This window comes from Salvelinus alpinus, chromosome 27, assembly GCF_045679555.1.
Source record: "Salvelinus alpinus chromosome 27, SLU_Salpinus.1, whole genome shotgun sequence".
NCBI lineage: Eukaryota > Metazoa > Chordata > Actinopteri > Salmoniformes > Salmonidae > Salvelinus > Salvelinus alpinus.
This window is the reverse complement of record NC_092112.1, coordinates 33,755,070-33,769,281: the sequence shown is the minus strand read 5'-3', so window position 1 is coordinate 33,769,281 and position 14,212 is coordinate 33,755,070. Positions and strand designations below refer to the sequence as shown.

At 42.6% G+C, this 14,212-nt stretch overlaps 1 protein-coding gene across 5 annotated transcripts in view; it reads right to left on the bottom strand.

The window, feature by feature from the left end:
* The window catches only part of ppp1r13bb (protein phosphatase 1, regulatory subunit 13Bb), an 86,306-nt gene that overhangs the window by 42,657 nt on the left and 29,437 nt on the right, over positions 1 to 14,212 (bottom strand). For 4 of the 5 annotated variants that reach the window (XM_071370408.1, XM_071370409.1, XM_071370410.1 and 1 more), the window contains 3 exons: positions 8,452 to 8,599; positions 6,151 to 6,270; positions 2,159 to 2,235 (listed from right to left, as the gene is read on the bottom strand). In XM_071370408.1, coding sequence (XP_071226509.1) covers positions 2,159 to 2,235; positions 6,151 to 6,270; positions 8,452 to 8,599 — 345 coding nt within the window. Of the gene's footprint in view, positions 1 to 2,158; positions 2,236 to 6,150; positions 6,271 to 8,451; positions 8,600 to 11,364; positions 11,608 to 14,212 lie in introns of those variants that run through there. The other variant, XM_071370412.1, reaches the window with a different exon arrangement.

The window sequence follows — 14,212 nt, the reverse complement described above, 5'->3', positions numbered from 1 at the left end:
TTGTAAATAAGAATTTGTTCTTAACCTACTTGCCTAGTGAAATAAAAAGTGTATAACAGTTCTAATTCTAACTTCATCGTTCATGTGCACGTCATCTGAAATCAACATAATACATGCCTTAAACTCAACATATTTCAGTAGAAAACTCCAATCCACTTGCATTTGAAGCGTGCTGCGTGACACAGTGCAACCAGCACAACATATTGTGTAACAATGGGGGAGGGTGGGGCATACATTATTCACTCATATGGACGGTGACGGTGAAGAAGCCTATATTTGGGACGTCGAACGTTCAACCTGCTGCACAGACCCTATGGATGCTCTAGTCTAGAAGGAGAAATAGACGTCATTGTTGTAAGTGTGAGTGTCCCACATTTACCATCATTATATACAGTATGGATGGGGAGTGTCGCTGCACAGCTTTTTTCAGGTCTCTCCAGAGATGTTCGATCGGGTTCAAGTCTGGGCACTGGCTGGGCCACTCACTCCTGCGTTGTCTTGGCTGTGTGCTCAGGGTCATTGTCCTGTTGGAAGGTGAACATTCGCCCCAGTCTGAGGTCCTGTGCGCTCTGGAGCAGGTTTTCACCAAGGATCTCTGTACTTTGCTCCATTCATCTTTCCCTTGATCCTGACTAGTCTCCCAGTCCCTGCCGCTGAAAAACATCCCCACAGCATGATGCTGCCAGCACCATTCTTCACCGTAGGGATGGTGCCAGGTTTCAAAGACTTCAATCTTGGTTTAAATCAGACCAGAGAATCCTTTAGGTGCCTTTTGGAAAACTCCAAGCTGGCTGTCATGTGCCTTTTACTGAGGTGTTGCTTCTTTCTGGCCACTCTATTATAAAGGCCTGATCAGTGGAGTGCTGCAGAGATGGTTGTCCTTCTGGAAGGTTCTCCCATCTCCACAGAGGAACTCTGTCAGAGTGGCCATCGGATTCTTGGTCAGCTCCCTGATTGCTTGGTGAGTCTTAGTGGTTCCAAACTTCTTCCATTTAAGAATTGAGGCCACTGTGTTCTTGGGGACCTTCAATGCTGAAGACATTTTGTGATACCCTTCCCCAGATCTGTGCCTCAACACAATCCTGTCATCTTGGAGCTATACGGACAATTCCTTTGACCTCACGGCTTGGTTTTTGCTCTGACAGGCAATGTCAACTGTGGGACCTTATATAGACAGGTGTGTGCCTTTCCAAATCATATCCAAACAATTGAATTACCACAGGTGGCCTCCAATCAAGTTGTAGAAACAGCTCAAGGATGATCAATGGAAACAGGATGCACCTGACCAAATTGTTGAGTCTCATAGCAAAGGGTCTGAATAGTTATGCAAATAAGGTTTCTCTTTTTTTGTTTTTGCCATGTCAATATGGGGTATTGTGTGGAGATTGTTGAGGAATATTTTTTATTTAAATCATTTTAGAATAAGGGTGTAAAGTAACAAAATGTGGAAAAAGGGAAGGGGTCTGAATACTTTCCGAATGCACTGTATGTTTTAGGAATATAAAAGGTACTTTAAATATTATTTTTCAATATGATTTTACTCAGGCAAAAACTACTGAATGAGCTCAAAAACATGCTATGATGTATTGATTTTGATGACTTGGGTGAAAATTTTTGTCCTGGCTAGCTATATAGAGTAGTCATTTGAATAACTGGAGCACCCAAAATGTCATTGACACACTGACTTTGTGAATCACTGGCACAGTCAGGGCCTAACCTTGTCCCCAGGTTAATTGAGCATAACTATAATCCTGGCATATCAACGAATCAAAGCTGGCCTCTGTGGGAGTGAACAGAGGTAGGGAATCAACTGAAGTATTTGTTATTAGCGAATCACACGACTGCGAGGCGTGGCTCCGAATCAGAGACATATGGTGTGCCACTGTTTTCGAAGGTCCTCAGGGAGGTTCGGAGGGAGGAGATTGATTAGGGATAAAGCCAATGGGTATGGGTAGGGACATTTTCTATTGGACAAGGACTTTTCCACATTCTCTCTATTGGGTTAACAAAGGCCATTTGTTTTTAAATATATATTAAAAGAGCGGAGCAGTCTCACTATGGCACAACCCCAAACATATCAAATATGAGTGTGTATCATTTAGGTGCATAATGTGTGTGAGACTGTTTTGTGAGACTCAGATACAGTTTGTGTTCTTACCCCATTCTCATTGTGCTTTTCCCCACCACTTCCACTTCCACTTCTACGGTTGGCCTGCTCTTGAGATTGCTGGCTCCCTGCAGGGGGAAAGCACAAACACTGAGTACACTCTAGACCACATGTCAAACTAATCATTCAATCTGGCCCCAAAAAAATCATTTAACCACCGGCAGCAGGCCAGTGGTATCATTTATTTTTTGTTGTAAAAAAAAAAAAAATGTAGATCTCAATAGACATGGAAATTAGTAAAAACAAACAAACTGTAGAAATGATAATGGACCTACATTTCCAGTCTCTTCACTCTGTACAGCTTGTTAACAGTCATTGAAACGAAAGCTAGACAGTCAGGAAGCCTAAAATTCTAAAAGCGATGGATAGAGAACTATCTTACATAATTTTACGGCGAGGAAATTATCAATATTAAGTGCGGAGAACAAATGCAGCCCGCGAGGAAAATAAGTTTGACACCCCTGCACTAGACAGTATATCTGCAAACACACACCCACATACGGGTAGATGGGTTTTGGGTGTGCGGTGAGGTCTCAATGCCACTATCAATGTATGTGTTTCTACAATTTTCCATTGCTACTAGTCTGACTGGTTGTCAGACAGGAACCCCTCAGGGACACAACTCTTAATTTGAGAGTAAATACTAATAAACATTTCGGCTGAAATGGGTCTTAAGTATGCAGATGATAAATAATAAGTGTGAGTGAGTAAGTAAGAGCTGGCATGTGATGGACTGGGGCCACTTCTCTGTGTCTTTGTGTTCCCGCCCAGTGGAGGGTTGACTCTCTCCACTGAAGACACCATCACATTCCACCTCACTGAGCCCAGGCCGAGAAAGCGTGATGAGAGAAGACGAGTGAGTACACGGGTAAAAGTAACAAAAAATCCTGTGACTGAAACTTAAGTCGATCTCTGATCGATTGTCTGGGGCCAAGTTAATCTCCCCTTTCCCGTGAGAAAGTCATGACCATCATAATTTTAGGGAAAGAGGATCATCTTGTATTAAACTGCGAGTTTAACCAATTCCAGTCCACTTGATTAGGGGGTCTGGGTCCACCCTGGGAGAATATTTATTTCGAAGGACTGAGAAGCTAATTTATGATGACTTTATAAAAAAAGGACATTATAACCCAAAATAAATTTTTAAAGTGCTGACACCATCTAAAATATAATTTCCACCTCCAGAAATGAGCCAAATAACATATTGGTAAAACTTATGGTACAATTATTTTTACATATTGGACCATGCTTATAGCCTGGTCTACATCCCTCAAACTCAACTCTGGATCTCAAAATCAGTTCCACTGCGTTTTTTCATCATTCCCCTCTAACCAGGGACTGATTTAGACCTGGGAAACCAGGTGGGTGAAATTAATTACCAGGTAGAACAGAAAACCAGCAGGGTCTGGACCTCATTGGGTAAGAATTGAATACCCATGGTCTATATTTTTAATTTATTTTACCTTTAACTAGGCAAGTCAGTTAAGAACAAATTCTTATTTTCAATGACAGTGGGTTAACTGCCTGTTCAAGGGCAGAACGACAGATTGTACCTTGTCAGCTCGGGGATTCGAACTTGCAACCTTTCGGTTACTAGTCCAACACCCAAACCACTAGGCTACCCTGCCGCCCCAAGGATGTGCTATTAGCAACAAACTAAAAACAATAACAAATAAATATGAAAAGACCAAACTGCTTTCAAAAGTGTTTTCCGAGTTTGTATTAAGATTTATTGTGCATTGACTGCTTGTCAGAATACGTTTCCCTCACTACGGCTCTCTCAACTTGAAAGCGCCTGGAGAGGAATATTTCTCTCGCATAGAACACACAACCAGCCGACTAGGTAAATAGGTAAACTATTCTACTATAGGGTTGTCTGTTTTATTAACGTTATATGGCAAGAATAGTAGTTTTAGCACGGAAAGTTGCATCCTGAGTGATACTTTGCTTGAAGCTACAGTAGGCTACACACAGCTATTTGAGTTGAGCACCGTGGTGGTGTGCATTATAGACTATTTCATTCACTTCATCTGAACATCGAAGTGTCAGCAACAATCATTAAATGTCAGTTCAGTGCACACTGCATAACAGAGAAAATGTAATATTTGAGAATACATTTATTCGGGAATATATTGCGTAGAATAGACATGCTTCTGTATTAGGTCATGTCATCTCCAAACCACACACACACACCCCCATACTCCCAGAGACTTCTATTACGAATCTACAGAGATCTCAAAAACAACATCTCCAGAATCTATGTGATGGAAATCCGTCGCAGTGAATGAGAACTTTAACCCCTAAGTACAGTAGAAAGTAAGGGGAAGAGGGAGGGATAAGACATAGGAAAAAAAGAGACGATTGATTGAGGTGCTCAATTCAATTAATTCCCAGATTCCTCGCATCCTTCTCAGCAGTATTGGAAAAGAAGGTCCAAAGACCCTGCCCACGGACGTTCTTCTCCAATATGTTTTAAGAAGGGAGGAGAGAAGATGCAAAGAAACGATGAAAGGTTAATTAAGGGTAGAGGAGAAAGGTAACATGCTTGCATTGGTGTTCCAACGCAATTCCTATTAACACTCATGGCATTTCAATGCGTGGCAGTTGAAGCATAAAGAAAGCCCCCTTTCCAGTGGCAAAATTACAGTGGCCCTATTATTTATCATTTGTGACCAGCGTAGATGTATACAGTTACAGTGCCTGCAGAAAGTGTTCATACCTCTTGACTTATTCAAAACGTTGTTCTATTACAGCCTGAATTCAAAATACAGAAATATCGCATTTATAGAAGTATTCACACCCCTGAGTCAATATTTTGTAGAAGCACCTTTGGCAATTACAGCTGTCAGTTTTTCTGGGAAAGTCTCGAAGAGCTTTGCACACCTGGATTGTGCAATATTCGCCAATTATTTTATCATTATTTTATCCTGAAAACTTCCCAGTCCTTAACGGTTACAAGCATACCCCTAACATGATGCAGCCACAGCTATGCTTGACAATCTGTAGAGTGGTACTTAGTAATGTGTTGTATTGAATTTGCCCTAAACACTTTGCATTCAGGACAAAAGTGAATTGCTTTGCCACATTTTTTGCAGTGTTACTTTTAATGCCTTGTTGCAAACAGGATGCATATTTTGGAATATTTTTATTCTGTACAGGCTTCCTTCTTTTCACTGTCAATAAGGTTACTATTGTGGAGTAACTACAATGTTGTTGATCCATCCTCAGTTCTCCTATCACAACTATTAAATTCTGCAACTGTTTTGAAGTCACCATTACTGAGCGGTTTCGTTCCTCTCTGGCAACTGAGTTCGGAAGGACGCCTGTATCTTTGTAGTAACTGGGTGTATTGATACACCATCCAAAGCGTAATTAATAACTTCACCATGCTCAAAAGGATATTCAATGTCTGCTTTTTTTTACCCATCTACCAATAGCTGCCCTTCTTTGCGAGGCATTGGAAAACCTCCCTGGTCTTTCTGGCTGAATCGGAGTTTGAAATTCACTGATGGAGGGACCTAACAGATAATTGTATGTGTGGGGTACAGAGATGTGGTAGTCATTCAAAGATCATGTTAAACACTACTATTGCACAGAGTCCATGCAACTTATGTGACTTGTTAAGCACATTTATACTCCACTAACTTAGTCTATTTAGGGCTTGAATACTTATTGACTCTCAAGGCATTTCAGCTTTTCATTTATTTATTTTTGTAAAAATGTCCACAGACATTATTGGGTATTGTGAGTAGGCTAGTGACACAATCTCAATTTAATCCATTTTAAATTCGGGCTGTAACACAACATTTGGAAAAAGTCCAAGGGTGTGAATACCTTCTGAAGGCACTGTGTGCGCGCTTGCCTTTGTTTGCCTGTGTGTGCGTGCATTTGCCTGTGTGTGCACATTTTCCTGTGTGTGTGTGTGTGTGTGTGTGTGTGAGAGAGAGAGTTACAGACAGCAAAGGGGTTACTATTGCACCCACCTTGATCACTGCTTTCGGTGGGCGAGTCCTCGTGCCGGAGGAAGAACTTGACCTCTTGTTTTCGGGGTCCCCACTTCTGCAGGTGCTCGTACATCATGTGCTCAAAGGGGATTGCTCGTTCTAGGGGTATGGGGGGACAGAGAGAATTGTTTATTTCAGCCATCATTGATTTATTTAATTCCTATATGTTTGCTTGTATGCAATGTATGTGGTAGCACTTTCCATGGCAATAAAGCCTTCTGAATTTGAGAGAGAATTTAAAAACAGGAAAAGGCAGAATCAGGTGGCTCGTAGCTGTCTGAATGACTAGTCTATAATCTGCTTATCCAGCGTCTCGGAGTGCTGATATCGGATCAGGTCCCCCCGTCCATGTAATATTTATTGCGATCTAAAAGGCAAAAGTTACCCTAAATCAGCATTCCTACTCTGAGATGCTTGACACATACAGTCCCTGGGCTAGTGAGGGACAGCGAGAAGGAAAGGAACAAAGAGAGAAAGAGAGCGATTCAGAGAGAGAGGCAGGGGGGGGGGGATCTTAGCCCACCCCATAACATTCTTTACCACAGCAGTGATGGCACTATAACCAGTAGAAAGCAGAGTTCTCCTGGTTGAGCAGAGTGACTAGACCAAAGCAGGAGCTTTAAAAGCACTTAAGTGAGCTCCTCTGCTTGAGGCAGACTCATGCCGACCGCTGGCCCCATTCGTTCCCATTACAGCTGAGCCAGACGCCTCACACAGGCAGAAAGGAAGAAGGGCAGCGTGGCCGCTCACCCCTCCCTCCAAAAACTCTGATGAAGACTAGATAGTTCCGGCTGTGCTTTTCATCAGTCTTTGGCTGCATCCCAAATGGCAAAAGCAGTGTAGTATATAGGGGACAGGGTGCCATTTGGGATGCAGAATGTCTCTTCAGACATTAAATGCAGACAGCGGACACACCCCGCTGTCAGTGCACACACACACACACACACACACACACACACAGTCGTCATGATTGCTTCCCTCACCAGAGTTCTAGCTGACACACCTGTGTCATCAGTGTTTTGCTGAGAGGGACCACTCCTTGAGATAAACATGACATCCAGCCAGCTTGTTTATTAGCCCTGTTACGTAATCCCATTTGGCTAGCTCCTGACAATACAACTCCTCTGTGTGTGTAAGCTGTTCTCCTTTGGGGAGAAATCTATAGCAAATCAGTATTTTTGTATGCGATTACACAGTACAGTGGAGGCTACGTACAGTTTTATGGCACACACATAAAAAAAAATACGTTTTCAAAACCATGTGGAATTTGATTATTTGTCAAACATTCATTTTTAGATCATTTTCAAAAATAAATGTTCTTTTCACATATCTAACAATATTATGTATGCTTTATATTACTGTTTGGATGCCCATTTGTGGTGTCTACTTATTTAGTGAGGCCGCTATAGGTCAAGTGCACAGTACCTTCAAGCTTTGCATGAATGGGCTTGCAATCAACTAGAATTTAACTTGTTTCCATAATTCAGATATTTTGTCTAACTACAAGTAAAATTAACTGGCCATTACTCCTGCAATTGGCATAGGCCACATACAATTGACAATTCCCTCAAAAATGTAGTTATCACTTATAGTGCACATCTGACTACTCAAAGATCCACTTGTCTCCAGCGGTAGTTTCACGGTTGTTTCTCACACGAGAACTAGTTATTACCGTAGTTTGACTGGTATGTACGGCTCTAAAAAGCTCTCCGGCGCAGAAGACCACACTTTCGCTGTTACTTTGTGTATATACAGAAGGGTTTCCTTTCACAAAGCTTATTTCACATTGGAGCTGACTGTGTGCTACATGCTTATTCATTCTCAAGTCTGAATGCAGCCTAAGCAGAGAAAGCATGTATCCCAAACAACAACCTATTCCCTATTTAGTCCACTACCAGAGCTCTTTCGGCCTTAGTAAAAGCAGTGCACTATATAGGGAAGAGAGCCATTTGGGATGCACACAGAGCATCTTTAGGGTCTCAAGGCACACAACCCCTTCACAATTTGTGTGGTAATGAGAGTTGTCAACATGCAGTTCAGGTAAAGTGGTTGATCAAAAAGTCTCCATTTCAACACTGACCTAGTCTAGTTGGAAGTGCACTTCAAGTCCTGAAGAGCCAACATATGAGCAGGCTGTTACTCCAGCCAGTACCTGACTAAATAGCAACAATGAAAATGAGCAGTGGAACTGGACTCTAGATCAAGATTGAAGTATACCTGTACTAGAGGCTAGGGTAAGAAGGCGCTTGAGGAGGAGATTCGAGACGGCGTCACTCTTACCATTGCCTCGCCACACTTCAGCAAGGTGGCAGCCGCTCTCGCCAGGCTCCTTGCAGAACTCGACCACGTCGCGGCACGACGTCTCAGGGGTGATGGGCACCTCGGTCAGTGCCTGTTCCCCATCACTTAGGTACACTGTCAGGATCATCTGAGCGGGAGAGAGGGAGGGAGGCAGTTATAACCAATAGCAGGGGATACGTTGAGTAAGCAGTAGCACATTTAAGTCACGGGACAGGTTTTGCTCCCCCAACACCTAAAACAGATCTAGATCTACGGTCAAAATTTTGCATAAAAATGTAGGCTAAACGTTAGCTACCCTTTGCCAATCCAAACTACACGTGCTTCATTTGCTCAATGGTTTCAGTGCCTTCAGTTAGCTAGCAATGATAAATAGCTACCAAAAGCGATTGACGTGGATTTCCAATTATGTTTTCAGCCATCTATCAGTAATAAGCTTTCTCGCCCTCTGCTTTGAGCATTGGACAATCAAGCCACGACCAACCCTGTGTCCTGGCTGTAGCTTGAGTTGCGTGTATCCTCAGCACACACTGCTGTGGAATGTGCGTGAAAAGGTTTGGTGGAGATCTTTATGGTAAACGTCACAGAGGTTTGTGGAATACCACAGACTGACATCAGTTCTTCATAGGTGCATTGACATGTGATAACACTACCCCTACTGAATCAGCAGTCTACGTGGGTTAACTCAATGGTCTGGTGATGATCATTATAACTTTCATCCATTTTCTATGGATCCATTTCTGAAAATGTTCAGGACCCCAAACATATTTTTTTCACATATTGCCTGGACTATTCCTCCCTCCCTCTCTCTCTTCTTTCCTTCTTATCGTATCACTCACAGCTTTTAAATGTGACATCAAGTGTTACCCATCAAAGACTGACAGTGTCTGCCACAAGAGTCTCCCCAAAACTCTATACACACACTTGATTCAGTCCAACGCTCAAAGCAGAGATGGAGAAAGTTAATTACTGATAGAACCAAGACTGAGAACATAATTAATAACACATGTTCAAGATACTTCCACTTCTAGCCAAACAGCATAGCCTGCATCAGTCACAATGGGCAGTCCTTCACACTTCCCACGGCTGATCTTGCCTCGGCAACAATGAACCAAAATCTCTATGAAATTAGGATGAGTGGCATTCCCTTCTGATTGCAGCTAACACTGTAGCACACATTACACCCAATCCCACACTGACCCCTAGCCCCACTGCAGTTTTGGGCAGTCAGACAAGATTTTATAAATTAAAGAAATATGGGTGAAAATTCCACATGGCCAATCTGTGGGAAACGTGGAGCCATTACCCTATTGATTATATCCCTTCAATCCTTTCATATCTCCAAAGTCCATAGGGGGTCTTGCTATGGGTCGATTTGGGATAGAGCAATAGATTCCACCAAGAGAGCAGCAGGGGGTAAGAGAGAAATCATTGGCCTTCTTTTCCACAGAAGGGGGGTAGACAAACCCAAACATGATGCAAATGTAGAGCGCCAATCACACCAACCAAGACCAGTTTCCACAACTAATGCCAACAGGCAATCCCATACCAATGAACTTATCTTTGTCCTCTGCTTTCTTAGTTTCAAAATGAAAAATGAAAGGATAACATAATTTTCTGAGTAAATGCATAATTCAGGGGAGCGAGCGCCAGGAAAGCGGTAGGAAGTGTTCGCCCTCTTCTGATGAGATTAAATCGGGAAAACAGAGATGAACAAAGATTACCACTGCCAACACTGGACGAGAAAAATCTGAGCGCAGAGCTTCTAAGCCCCTTGTCTCCCTGCAGAATCCCTCCATTAAGATCCACCTCAACATCAATATATCAGATGAAATCATAATCGCAATACCAAGCAATTCTTTTAAGTGCACTAAAACAAAAGCCTATTGGACCATGACGGATAATGCAAGAAACAAATGATCTTGCCATAACCTACCAGGGGGGGAAAAAAGTTAAATGATGTGTTGGTATTGAACGCTCTTCCTAAAATGAATAGGATCTGACTTATTATAGTATACTGCAACCAGTAGCCTACATTTCAGATGTGAAGATCTAAGTATGTGCATTTGGTAATAAACAAGCTCAATGGCAAATGGTGGCAATGGCCAGCAGCACACTCAGGGTCAGCAGTCAACACAATCAAGAAGTACCGACTATCCAGTCAATCACATCATTCCAAGACAGGGGAGGCTCATCCTCAAAGCAGCATGCTCACACACAAATATTGTTTTGACAAAAAAAGGTTTTTAAAAATAAATAATTGTCCTGTCTGGCACAGTCGTTGGAGCATGGTGCTTGCATCGCCAGGGTGGTGGGTTCGATTCCCGGGGACACCCACGCGTAAAATGTATGCACGCATGACTAAGTCGCTTTGGAAAAATGTGTCCGCTAAATGGCATATTATTATTATATTCAAAAATATGAAATTCAAAGGTCAGCATTTCTGTCATGCCATGGGATTTTTATGCAAATGTATGACCGTCTTCCAAAAAATATGCCAAAACGCTGACACTTCTGCCAAAACACAGGAACCCCGGAAGTGCTAGTGAGACCAATCAATGGCCTCTGCCCCAGCATTGATATGGGTCACCAATAGCGTTGCTGCAAAACAAAGGTTAGATGGATGACAAAAAGAGTTCTCACTGGGCAATATAGAGAAAGCAACAAGCATATCGACAAGGACCTGGAACGGGCAGGCAAAACTGAAAACAGCAAAGGCTGTTGTAAAGATTTAGCCGAGACAATTTCACCTCGTAAACGACCAATGCTGGCGTGAGACAATGAGAGTACACCACCCTTGAATTGAAAGTTGAGCAAGACAGATCTCACCTCAAGAGGAATACTAACCACCCTCCCATAGTTGCCGTTTCTGCCCGTGGCACTTCCCCCTTTAACTGCTGTCCTTCTCCTCCGGCCTTCCTTCTTCCCCGGCCGGTGGCGCTCCTTCACCCAGGTACGGTCCTTCGAGAGGCTGACCAGGCCGCGGAGCACTATGGTCACAAACTTCTTCATTACGCACCCCCCCGCCGCGTCTTATCGCCCTGCCACTGTAGACTCCAAAACACACTCAAGTAAACGGTATGAATAATAAACGCTAGGCAAGCGTCAGGGTACGCAGTAGCGAAGAGAGCCCTGCGGAGGAGTCTTTGGAGGAGTGAGCCTTGCTTGTTGTGTGAGCACCAAGGGATGGAAAAGGGAAGCAAAAGAGGGAGAAAGAGAGAGAGACAGAAAGAGAGACAGAGAGAGAGCGAGAGAGGGAGGGGTGCATCCGCAAGCCCCCCTCCTGAGCAAGGCTCCCTGGGGCACACTGGTGAGTCTAGCACCGATGACACTGCCAATGAGTGTGGGCGGGCCTTGCTGTGACTGACAGATAGAGGATCCAACCCTGGCATCGCTTCAAGACGGTGACGGCTGAAGTAAGTCCCTCTCTGGGATTGTTTCAACCACTGTTTCCAGCAAGCAATCCCCCGTCTCTGGAGAGCATAGATGTATTGCGATTTGCGAATGAATGGGCAGTGGAAGTGGAGAGAGAGGGAGAAAGAGAGGGAGAGCGAAGGAGAGAGGGAGGAGGAGGGAGGGAGATGCATGCCATGCCTGCTCCCCGGTTGAAGGATTCACATGGTCATCAATTCTGACCACTCTAATCACATTCATATCCCTAGCGAGGAGTGTGGACGCCTCAAAACATGAGAAAAACAAAACAAAGAAAGATTTAGAAAGCCATTTATTGCTACAACAACACTGGATTTAACCAGTTAAGGTACTGTATTTTTCAACAGTTACAGCACAACCTAGGACAATGGTCACTTTAGTGTGCATGTGTAAATAGTAATCTATTTTTCAGAACTTGGAGCATGTCAGCTCCAGGGTTGGAAACATTTCATTGTAAATAAGCCTAAGTCAATTCTGTGAGCGAGTTGGATATCTGATTAATGAACCTGAAATAAATCCTTATCGAGGATAGATTCCGTGAAATTGTATGGGGAATACATTCAATAGGCTATATAACAGACGTGCTTTTCAAATCGTGGCCTTGGGTCCATCTCAATTGACTGAAGCAAAAACTCAACATTCCCACAATAGCCATTATCACTCGTATAGGGTGACGGTCATCATTATTTAGGAAAAACCCTTTCCAACACTAGGCTTATATGCTTATCAGGCTCCCAAACATTGTATTTTTAGATTAAACACTACCACAATATTTCAAGTGATATATAGCCCTTGAAATATCCAAGCGCAAACTTAAATAATAAATCACCAAGGAAGTAAGTTCTAGCTCCCAAATAAGCTCCCACTTTAATGAAAATACTTTCAAAAAAGGGTCATTTTCTTTGTCTGCCAACCAGCCAGGTTCTACATATGATGAATTGCCCCATAAAAAAAGACACCTACTACTTACTGTATCACCATGCAATGTTAAACGTTAGTTGCATCATTCCTCATCCGTTTAGTGCTTATACAGTAAACCCCAATATTTAGTTGATAGAGATCGAGATATATATTTCTGGATTCACGGTTAATTGGCATAAACCTGATGCTATGCCAGTCTCTACAATAAAATCCATCAGCCATGGTTGCCCCTTTTAATTTCAAGTAGAAGCAATAGGGTATAAATTATCAGGGCATTCTATTGACAGAGTTAGATAAGATAATGGATATCAATATTCCAGTCCTCCAAAAAATGGAAGTTGTTCAATCTTATTGTACGGGGAAATATGTATACAATTAAAATTATGCTTGTTCCTAAGTTTAACTACAGTTGAAGTCGGAAGTTTACATATACTTAGGTTGGAGTCATTAAAACTCATTTTTCAACCACTCCACAAATGTCTTGTTAACAAATTATAGTTTTGGCAAGTCGGTTAGGACCTCTACTTTGTACATGACACAAGTCATTTTTCAAACAACTGTTTACAGACAGATTATTTCACTGTATCACAATTCCAGTGGGTCAGAAGTTTACGTACACGAAGTTGACTGTGCCTTTAAACAGCTTGGAACATTCCAGAAAATGATGTCATGGCTTTAGAAGCTTCTGATACGCTAATTGACATCATTGGAGTCAAATGGAGGTGCCTCTGCTTGACATCATGGGAAAATCAAAAGAAATCAGCCAAGACCTCAAAAAGAATTGTAGACCTCCACAAGTCTGGTTCATCCTTGGGAGCAATTTCCAAACGCCTGAAGGAACCACATTCATCTGTACAAACAATAGTACGCAAGTATAAACACCATGGGACCACGCAGCCGTCATACCACTTTTCTGTGAAAAGTGCAAATCAATCCCAGAACAGCAAAGTACCTTGTGAAGATGCTGGAGGAAACAGGTACAAAAGTATCTATATCCACAGTAAAACTAATCCTATATCAACATAACCTGAAAGGCCGCTCAGCAAGGAAGAAGCCACTGCTCCAAAACCGGCATAAAAAAAAAAAGCCAGACTACGGTTTGCAACTGCACGTGGGGACAAAGATCGTACTTTTTGGAGAAATGTCCTCTGATCTGATAAAACAAAAATAGAACTGTTTGGCCATAATGACAATCGTTATGTTTGGAGGAAAAAGGGTGATGCTTGCAAGCCGAAGAACACCATCCCAACCGTGAAGCATGGGGGTGGCAGCATCATGTTGTGGGGGTGCTTTGCTGCAGGAAGGACTGCTGCACTTCACAAAATAGATGGCATCATGAAAACAGAAAATTATGTGGATATATTGAAGCACCATGTCAGGAAGTTAAAGC